At 41.7% G+C, this 11,011-nt stretch overlaps 3 protein-coding genes across 3 annotated transcripts in view; 1 reads left to right on the top strand and 2 right to left on the bottom strand.

Annotated features, from left to right (window-relative positions):
- Window positions 1–11,011, bottom strand: part of rps9 (ribosomal protein S9) — a 145,786-nt gene that overhangs the window by 28,534 nt on the left and 106,241 nt on the right. The window lies entirely within an intron of this gene.
- cdc42ep5 (CDC42 effector protein (Rho GTPase binding) 5) lies at window positions 2,102–5,053 on the top strand. Its single transcript, XM_020093092.2, has 2 exons — window positions 2,102–2,266; window positions 3,136–5,053. The coding sequence occupies exon 2, from the start codon at window positions 3,138–3,140 to the stop codon at window positions 4,071–4,073; it is 936 nt and encodes a 311-aa protein (XP_019948651.1). The 5' UTR covers window positions 2,102–2,266; window positions 3,136–3,137; the 3' UTR covers window positions 4,074–5,053.
- On the bottom strand, window positions 5,457–10,422 carry grwd1 (glutamate-rich WD repeat containing 1). Its single transcript, XM_020093049.2, has 7 exons — window positions 9,882–10,422; window positions 9,679–9,796; window positions 8,821–8,983; window positions 8,503–8,713; window positions 7,692–7,837; window positions 6,543–6,734; window positions 5,457–6,042 (listed from the first exon to the last, which is right to left on the bottom strand). The coding sequence occupies exons 1-7, from the start codon at window positions 10,102–10,104 to the stop codon at window positions 5,734–5,736; spliced, it is 1,362 nt and encodes a 453-aa protein (XP_019948608.2). The 5' UTR covers window positions 10,105–10,422; the 3' UTR covers window positions 5,457–5,733.

Genomic DNA, 11,011 nt, shown 5'->3' with positions numbered 1-11,011 from the left:
TACTGCTATTTGTAATGAAAAGCAGGCGTCAACATGTCTTATTAAGGATATTTAAGGATATATTCCTCTGGGGGTGACATTCTGGCACCAAATTGAACAACAGACTCAGATGTATCCTGGTTTTTCCCCTATGAAAATTAACTGTCTTTCAATACTGCTTTGTAATACTGACATAGCCTTCATCTCAAATTTACATAGCATTTTCTTTATAATACCTAACTTTAGTGGCCACAGTCCTATCAGATTTCAAGAGACAAGCTTTCAAATTACTCTATTATTGGTACTTTCCAGTTCATTTCTCTTTGTGAATGAAATCCTGTGCCAGCTGAATGAATGATTCGTTCCCATTGTTGTGTTGTTGGCTACATCATCACACAAATATGTTCAGCATTTGTGACAAGATCGCACAAACAATGACTCACAACCTAGCACCATTGTCTGAATACCTATGGTTTGGTAATGCTCCTGTTTCTTTACCCCCCTGGGAGGAAGCTAGATAATATGTAATCCTGAAAAGCCTCTCATGCTCCACTGCTGTTAAAAGCAAAGTCAGGTTCTCTCCATTTCGTTTTCCAGATGAATCCTGATTAACTGGATGTTCCAATGAATGGCTGTGAGTCAATCATGCACCCGACAGACACCCTTCAAAAACATGCTTTCATCATTTGAGCGGCACAACTAAATAAGGGTTGGCTTCACTGACTACATTCCATAATTAATCTGTCATAATAATCTCAGTTTGCAATTGAAATTGTCTGGTACACGGGGGTGACATTGAATTTAAACACAGCCTGAAAAGAGTCTGTAACAAGTGACTTCAGCCCACTGATTCTACCACTAACGTCAGTTTTTGTCTTGGTGTCTTGGAATGCAGGAAGTGATTTGGGTAGACTTAAATTCTTTTTTCATTTAAATCAAGACAAAGTTCTGAGCCAATTAATTTAGTTTGGGTTGTGTAGGGTTTACATTGGTGTTTCACTTTATGTAGGCTAGTGTCCATGTTCCAATCCAACCCCTTTAAAAAGATCAAAGCAAACAATGTATTCTCTCAAATTTACAGGAATTGTCTAGTAACCAAAGCCTGACCCTCCATTGACAACAAAACACACTGCAGCTCATTGTGACTCAGTTCTGACTTCTCACCAAAGCAAATGTGGATTAATCCTCTGCTGAAAATAGTCCCTAACTAATGCACTATTACTTCCTGATGGAGTAAGGTTTGGAAGAAACTATAAACCCAGCTTCCAAGAAAATAATTTTGTCTTTTTTTCACTTTAAACATCAAAATGTTTTTAAAGATTTTTGTTTTCAGGAGGAATGAATAAGCTGGAGGCTGGTTTGCAATGATAAAAAATATAGAATATATCTGACCTCATCATTCAAACAGGACTTAAAAATGTAACTGCATGAATAAACTAAAAGATAGATAGACAGAAAGAAAGAACAAAAAGAAAGTTAATGCCTAATTTAACTTAAATATTTATCGCTAATTTTTAAAAAACATAAAAAGTTAAGTTGACATTAGTTACAGTTTGATGCATTTTAATAGGACACTTAAAAAATATATTTTTTGTTGCTTATTTATTGGCCTCTGGTCCATAACAACTACAATAAAAAGACAGATAGATAGATAGACGAAAGAAATAAAGAACATAATAAAACTGAAATAGCTGAAACACTTGTTGACAGTGGAAGCACTATCACTTATTTTTTTAGAACATAAGTTATAGCCTTCTTTAACTCGTTGATTTTAAATTCACGTTTAATTTTTCCAAAATCATAAAAAGTTAAGTTGACTTCAGATACAGTTTGATACTTTTTAACTGGATACTTAAACTCATTTACTTAAATGTATTCTGTTAATTAATAATGGCCACAATTGTAACAATATAACTGTAGTAAATAGGAACAATAAATAAAAAATCTGTTCGCTGGTTTATATTTGACCTGTGTGTGTGTGTGTGTGTGTGTGTGTGTGTGTGTGTGTGTGTGTGTGTGTGTGTGTGTGTGTGTGTGTGTGTGTGTGTGTGTGTGTGTGTGTGTGTGGAGAGCACTTTGATCCAGCTGCTCTCCCCCAATAACGTGGCGTCACTTCCTCGCCCTGCGCCCATCCCTGTGGAAGAAAGAGAAAAAAGTCACACAGACTCACGAACGACGGCGAGAAAAAGAGCGAGGGAAGCGACTGAGAGGGCAGATCCAGCGAAGAGCCCCATGAAAAGACAGCTCGTGCAGTGAGGAGGACGAAGAGAGGAACACACAGCTTCGAGTAAGTTTCACACACTTTGAGCGATTTCATGACGGATTACTGTGATCGATTGATAGTTTTACATTGATCACCTGAACGATCCCCTCACTGCTTCGCCAGGAAGTGTTGGCCCCGCATGCTCTTCTGATAAGTTCTGGATTGAATATGTAACTATAATGTAAAGTGTCATTGACTTAAGTTATCAGTGGAAAGTCTTGAGGGTTGGAGTTAGGCCTGTGAGCCCCCTCCCCTCCCAAAGCTAACTCACACACATCCAAAGTTTGAGAGTAGTGTCTTCATTGAACACACTGGTTTGTAATGTGGCCTATATTTCTTATAAGGAAAATAAAATGTCATTAAAGTGTCTTAACTTGTAAGAAATCATTCAATATATCAATATATTGAGTAACAGTGGCTGCCACCTACTGTAATATTTATTCATTAAACAATGTTGCGGCAGGATTAGTTTGCCATGCTGCTGACATGTACATTTAAGCCCCCTCCCACCCCTCACAGAAGCACAACCCAGCAGTGTGATTAAACACCAAGTTCCTCCTATAGAATGTTACAGTCTTGTTTTTGTCCACAAACACGCCTGAGGGGAGAGAAAAGTATGTGCTAGCGTTGCATGTGTGCGCTTCAAGTACAAGTCTCAGCATGGCCGTCACAGCCACGCCAGTGCCAAAACGCTCATCGGTTCCCCACACGGTTGCACAATGTGGTGAAGCTTTTAACGCCGCCTTGTCTTATCAGGACCAGTGCTCACTTGTTATCTGTGTGTTCAAAATGTAATCTCATTTGCTCAGACTCCTTCTTTCCCTCAGTGCTATGTGAAATAAATTATCATTCACCCCCCCACTGTTTTGCTCTCGCCTTCACCCTGATTACAGCTATGCCGCTTCACAAGTCAACACGGGCCCCTCGCCTGGACCCCACCATGATCTCAGCGCCACTGGGTGACTTCCGCCACACCATGCACATCGGTAGGGGAGGTGACGCCTTTGGGGACACCTCGTTTCTGTCCACGCTTGGCCCGAGTCAATCCAACCCTGACGCGGGGAGTCCAGAGGACGTGCCAGCTGCTGATCCAGAGGTGGCAGTTAACCACAGTGATCTTCACACGGATGCTCCAGGAGACACACAGAACGATGAGCTTCAGCATTCCGGGTCAGTGTCTTCGTTCACCCTAGACCTGGACCTGGATCTGGGCCCCTCTATGCTGGGAGACGTATTAGGAGTGATGGATGGATTGGGGCTCGACTCCAATGAAGAGGAGGAGTTCAGTCTCAGAAGCAGCACATCCTTGGTGGAAACCAAGCCGGGAAAAGGGGCCACGGAGATGTCTGTGAATTTGCAGAATGAGCTGAATGGGAAGAACTTGGTTGGGTTGGATGGAAACCAGGTGGGAGACAGCAGGATACCAGATGGGAATGGAATCAAGCCAAAGGGGTTAAAACCAAAAGTAAGATTCAGTGACAAACGGGAGGAGATCATTCGCCAGGCGTCTGAGGAGGAAGAGGGTCAAGGGTTCGACTTCCAGGAAGAGATCGAGCCGGTGTGTCGAAGTCCAACGAGGAGTGAAAGCGAGAGTGGCGAGAGCCGAGTAGCAGAAGGTGAAACTGAGTTCATCAATCACAAAGTAGATTTGCCGCCTAGTCCTGCCTCATCACATAGCTCAGAGTATGAAGGAGTCATCCCATTGGACAGGAGGAGGGTCGACAGCTGCCACTCAGAGACTGATTCAGAGGAGGAGGAGGAGGGGGAGGAGGGGGAGGCAGGAAGAGGCTACACATTTGAAGACGAGTTTGATGATGAAATCGGTCTATAGGGGACACGTATGGTTTCCCCATGAAAACAAATCTCTGCTGTTGAGTAAATCAAGGATACTGTACTTTCCTTTAACTCAGCATTTCGGTATCTTTCGAGTGGGAGGCTTAAACAGAATATATCTGAATGCAAACTGGATTTTCAGAGACTCAGAGGTTTACGCTTGAGACGATGTTGCTCAACTGGAAAAGACATTTTATGTTTTATCTGCAAGGGTGACAGATTTGCCAAAGACTGCCATTTTGATTTTTTAAAAATAGCAAAATGTAATTTTGGTTATTACAGTGAAACGTTTGTAGCACTTTGATTTGTTTCATTCTCCTGGAAGCTTCGCTCAGTGGAAAGGCTGAAAGAATGATGCTTGCATTGTTGAATTGTGTTTTTTTACTACGTCTTGTATTTGCCATCTAATCACACAGGCGTTGTGATTGTGGAGCTTTATGTTATAGTGGAGCTGTACTTACTATTCCACCCTGTGCTATACCAATGTCTTATTACTTATTTCTTGTATTGCATGTTTATTATAGTCTCCTCATCTTCTCTTGATGTTTATAACGTTTGAAACTCCCCTGAGACACTTGTCAGAAAATAAAGTTATCCTGTGTATCATGAATTACTGTGAATTTATCACATTCCTAATCTGACACTGTTTCTCTACATTAAACCCAACATGTGTTCTGTTATTTTGTTTTCATACTTACCAATGTTTTCTGGGGCTGGACTGATATTTTTAAAATGCTGAGACAATCATGGGATTTAAAGGCCAAATTGTGAAAGAGGATCAGTGGTGTATTTTTGTACATTTTATTCTTGTATACTGCTTGTTTATCTCCCCCACCTTTTTTCAGATTTATTTCATGATGCTGTAAAAGGGAGAGATTGTTGTGTTTCTGTTAAAAATGCTGGTTTAAACCACATAACCTGGGGTTTGATAAGTATTACAGTGAAAACAATAAAACCATTATTGGGATTTTAAAATCATCACCAGACTTGGCTGTGACTTTTATTTTGGAAATGCCTCCAGAGCAAAACTGAAGCATAAAGGAAAATTATTAACAGACTCCTGAAGATTGGAATTTCTAGTCCGACATTTAAAAATCTAAATAACCCTTCAAGCCGACAACATGGCCGTGGTGTTGACACTACTTCGTTAATAATATAAATTAAATGTGTTTTATAGTCATACAACATCATACCTGTTACTGATTATTAAAATTAATCCTCCAAAACTTCAATTTACTGCTTCCTACTATTTACAGAGTATTACTTTTTTATGTGCTGCTATTACGTATATGATAATTCTGTGTTTTCTTTTGTGAGTAAAGATACAAACAGCAGCTTTAACTTCTCCATTTCAAAATATAAATCAGGTAAAACAAGAGACTTCTGGTTCTGAACATTTTATTTTAAGCATCCGCTTGGGAATGTCTAAAATATCTGTAAAACATACAGACTGAAAGTTCATTGATAAAGATTATAACACCAGATACAACTGGCAAATAAATGTCAAAAAGAAAAAAACAATCCTGCACAGCTAAGTTATGTACATTAGAAGCTCCATAAAGATGAAACATGGATTTCCAGCTCGTTACACAGTAAATGTGTATTACAAATGTAAATCCTGTTTCTCTCTCATTCACACGCAGACACACTCAGACACACTACACAGATATTGTCCTGAACACGTTGAATCCTGACAGCGCCGTGGACACCATCACACCAGGTAACTGAGGGTGCCAGTGAACCTCCTTAATTTCCGACTGACCCTGGTGCAGGAACAGCAGTTGAGGGGGTAAGTCCTTCACCCCCTCCACCCTGGCACCGACGTCACACGACTCCACCGACAGATCCCACTGGCTGACGACGTCGTCCGCTCCCGAGGCGGCGAACACACTCGAGTCCACGGGGTTCCACTCCACCGAGGTGATGGGAGCGCTGTGCTGCTTGAAGTTCGCCACGGGTCGTCCGCTCTACATGTTCAGACGGAACAAGGGTTAATCACCAACAACATCAGGCAAGAAAAACACTGGTTTATAAATCTTTTTTTCTACAAGTTAAGCAAGATTTTTTCTTAACTCTTTATTCAAAAACGGCAAAGGTACAAATTCACAAAATGTCAAACTAATTTAACTGAAATTAAAAATGGATTCCAGTATTAGGACAGAGGTACTAACTGTAATATTCACAATAGATGTCACACTGTTGTGTCACAGGTAAAAAAATTTAACTATTATTTAGGTGGGGCTACCAAACTGCAGGTGTGACAACTAATGGTGTAAGATCACAGGCCATCAACACTGCTTTCTTTGTAGCAACAATATGATTACTATTGTGATGACACACTTCACAGTAAAATCCTCATACAAACCAGTAATCACTCACAGATGTGTAAGTGTCTGGACGATCTTGCATGAGTTGAATCATTATATCATCAGAGACTGGATTTAGATGAAATGTTGTTGGTCTTTACCTTAAACTGTCGCAGATCCCAGACTTTCAGAAGGCCATCGTCCCCTCCTGACAGCAGGAATGGTTCGCTCCTGTTCCAGCTGATCACGTTGATGTCTGATGTGTGAGCTTCATTGGCCGAGAGCATTGAATTGGGCGGGGAGCGGATGTCCCAGACACGAATCGACTGGTCCACAGAACAAGATGCAAAAACCTGAGGCAAAAGAGAGAGAACAGATTCTGAGATATGATCTTTGGATTAAATATTAAAAAGACAAATTGTTCATTATTAAGGGAAATAACTGTGTTGTGCTTGTTTCTACTTGTTTAGTCATTTAGTGTTTTGAAGGAATGTGTTTATGAGTCAACACCAATTAGGTTGCACAGTGAAAACACAGTGCACACTCACACGATGCAACCAGTGACAGAGTGGTGGTTAGACATCCACATGCCACAAACTAGTTTGTTCACTTAAGTGTAGCAGCTAAGGAGACACATAAGTAACATACTTTAGACTGATTCTTGGTTTCAACACTGACACAGTGTTATTTTGAAAGGCAACATACTTCAGCCAAGGAAGCTACAGTTTCACTTTGAATGTCTGCTATTTAGCAGGATTACGATTCCACAGATTACCATGAAACCTGGTGGAAAGATGCGGTATGGTTCGACGAAGAAACCATTACATTTTGGTGCAGATCCGAAAATCCAGTAATTTTGTTTCACTTACATCTATGGCGGTAGCTGGTGTGCACAAACAACACTGAGATTGTGAGAGACAGGTACACAGGACTAAACAGTAAATGGCAAGTTCTGACAGTGTGGAGGGAAACGACTCCATGGATGAAAGTATATGCCCTTCTAGTTAATTTCATTCATTCATTTTGAACTAGTAAACTTAGTTCAACATTGTAAATTCATCCTCTGCATTTGAATGAAGGTTTTCAGGAGCAGTGGGGCTACACCTGCTCTGAGGTCAGCACTGTGGTCATGTGGGCAGTGAGGACACATAACATGCATGTATAATCTTTACATGTCTCATACAGAGCATCCTTCAGGTTTTGGTTTGGAGGGAAAAATAACAGAAAGGTTTCACTTGCATTGACACATCAGTACAAACCAGTGTCACCATCCACATAACTAATTATAACGTAAACAAAACATAACGTACTGTAGCCTCAGTCGGGGACCACTGCAGATCCTCCACAGACTTGGTGTGGGAGCTGAAAGGTCGTTGGTCAATCTGCCACGAAGTCCCGCCCTCCTGCGGCTCCCACACATGAATGTTCTTTTTGCAGTCTCCACTCACGAGACGACCTGTTCATATAAACACAGATAAGAGTCTGGTGGACACACACACATCATTGCTGTTACACTTTTCTCATGAACCGGAAATTTTACAATTAATATGACTGCGTCTATATGTTTAACAGGAATTATGATCTTTCTGAGTAAAATATTTCATCTCAGTTCATGTTATATTCTTTGTGGTTGTGCACAATTTAATCATGTGTATTTAAATTATTGCCAATGATTTTGCAGTGCAAACTTTTTTTGGTTAAGTGTCATATTTACCAGATTGACCCAGTTTTCAATCGGATTTATTCGAAAGTTGCTCCATGAGCCAAGAAAAAAATCTGATGCTGATCTGGAGCCAAGGTTTTTATGATGTTAGTAAAGCCGATATTTTATGATTCCCTGCTCATAACTAGTTCACTTACATTGCATTTTGCTGGAAAACAAACAGACGTTGTGAAAAAGACGCAGCAATTACTTTTGTCTTATACAAAACTCTCTTAAGGTGTCAGGGTGAGACAGTTCAGAGTGTGAGAGGAATCGACATGTTATATTTAGCACAGTGTTTTCTAATGTTACTCACACATTAAAAGTAGACCAAGTGCAGTTGAGGGCATGTTTACACGAGGTTAACCTGAGTATTTTTTCATCTGCAAATCTCATCACAGGTTAAAAGACTCACTTACCAGGAACTGTGGGTGACCAATCGATTGCAAAGCCTTCAGTCATGTGACCTGCATAGCTGAAGAGAGCTGTGGCCTCCTTCTGCTGTTTCATGAAAGTTGCCATGGCAGCAGAGCTGTGGACAGCCTCCACCTGAGGTCGGAGGTCAAATATTTCTACCTGTCCTTTCTCTGACCAGACAGCAGCCAATGACTGCTCACCACGCCGGGTCACCTGGAGACGAAGAAGTAAAACATCTGTGATTAGGAAAGGATATATATGAAAATAAAGTCTCTGGTACTGAAGACGTAAAGGTTTATCTCATGCAAACGTCAACTTACTCTGACTCTGTTAATTCCTCCATAGTGAGGCATCATGGCCAGTTCCATCTGTGGCTTCTTGTCTTCATCCTCCTCATCTTCATCACTTTCTTCATCACTGCTTTCTTCTCCCTCTTTTTCTTTCTCTGTTCCATGAAGGTTGTACATGCGCATGATGAGAAGTCTGTATAGAGTACAAGGAGGCACTTTAGTGGTCTAAAATAGTTTGCCACCATATAGGATAGAAAGCTGTTAAGGAATTATGTCTTCAAAGTCGTCTGATATCTGTACTCAAGTCTGGTGTTTTAGCAACAAACGGAATAATATACAAATGCCTGAAATTAACCACTCGACTGAAACAACTTCAAGTTTTTATGGAAAAGTTCCCAACTTTTCCCAACACCATCTGATTGATGTTAAAACATAACTGAAACTTTGCAATAATAAAAAAAGGCTCTACTTGTACTCTCTCATCTTTTAAATGTGTCACTTGTACCAATGCCCCCCCCCCAAAAAAAACTGTCACTACCCCAAGAGTTAAAAAATAACTAATAACCAAATGAATGTGTCTGTATGTGGCTACATCTAAAGCTAATTGTCATTATAGATTAACTATGTCATCATTGCTTACACTCAATGTCAGGAAGTGTAATTGTAAACAAAACGTATTTGTAAGCTGTTTATTGTATTTTAAAGGTTTCAATGCAAAATGTTATTTTTTTGTAATAAGTTGAGCTGTAAAAAACATTCAGCTGCAACATGTAACTTCACCACTAGATGTCAGTAAATTCTACACACTGAACCTTTAACACCATATCACAACAGTGCCAGTGTTGTTGATGCATGTGAGGTCCATGTTGTCTGGAGCTGTGTACCGACCTGTTGCTCAGGGCTGTGTCCGCCTGTGTGCCCGCACAGAGCAGCATGGACAGAGGGAACTTCTCCCTGTTCTCTCCGTCTCCATCGCTCAGGACATCGAAGCTCAGACACGGAGCACCTGAACACAAACATGCTCAGATTTACTGAATTACAAACCCGATTGTTTCCTTCAACAAAAACAAAACTTCAGCAGCGGGACTCACCTGTTTGGCACTCGTGGTACATGCGGTACGCGGAGCGGTCCATCTCCAGCTCCTCTCCGGGCTTAAGTGGCTCGATGCCGGGCACGTACACCTTCCTTTCGCCCTCTCCGCCGGCTCCTTCGTCCTCCATGTCTACCCCTTCGTCGTCGTCGCTGCCGGCTTCGTCCATCTCCACCATGTCACCTCCTTCCTCGGCAAACGTGTCTTCGTCGGGCGCAGACATCTTGGCATAGGGGCGGAGTTTGGTTACTTCCGGTTTGACCACGTGGTTTTAACACACTGCGCTGTCACTCCTCCTCCCCTCCTGACTCCCTCTCTGTCTGTCTCTCTCTCTCTCCCCTCCTCCCCACTCCATGTCTCTCCCCCCATTTACGGGAATTCGTCTGGCCCCTTTGGCTCCTGGCCCCTTCTGCCTGGAAAGATCAGACCAACAAATATTTGCATGGGAAGCCTCCAGCCCTCCTATAGACCACTTAAACGCTCATGGGACTTCAGCCTGGTATCATGGGAGTGACGAGGAGGATGTTCTTGACCATCTCCTCCATCCTGCAGGAGAATAATATCTGTTTGAGGAATTGGATGAATCATTTCCAGACTTCATAGTCATGTGCTGACCCAGGATCTTCCACGTGCTCTGACTGAGTCATGATTGATGCATTTATTTCACACCTGCAGGAGCACGGCCTGGAACTGACACTGGATCAGAAGCTCCTGTAACACTGACAAAAAAGGATTTCACTGCAGCCTCTGAGCTCAACATCTGTATTCGGTAGTAACAGGAAACGGACATTCTCTGGAATAAACAGTCCAGAAGAACAGCACTAGAGCCTTTCACTTCATTTGTATCTTCCTTATTCGTCCAAGATTTGCAGCATCACTATTATCCAACTCTTTATTAGTAATTTACATTCATGCAGCATTACGTCTGTCCCATTCTTCCAAATAATGACATCAATTCTCTGGGCCGGGGACAGCTAGAGGTGCAGGCCAAAAATCTGCCCCCCTGGCTCCCCACAGTGGCAAACGCAATATAGCCTACCTCTGTGTCTTGAGAATTATGAAAGACGTGTAGGGTCCTGTGAGGACAATTGTGCAGAAAAAGCGTGGGTGTGTGCAAGCAGAGGCAAGTG

Source organism: Paralichthys olivaceus, chromosome 13, assembly GCF_024713975.1.
Source record: "Paralichthys olivaceus isolate ysfri-2021 chromosome 13, ASM2471397v2, whole genome shotgun sequence".
Classification (NCBI taxonomy): Eukaryota; Metazoa; Chordata; class Actinopteri; order Pleuronectiformes; family Paralichthyidae; genus Paralichthys; species Paralichthys olivaceus.
Note: the sequence above shows the minus strand (reverse complement) of the source record. Positions and strands in the feature narration are given on the sequence as shown.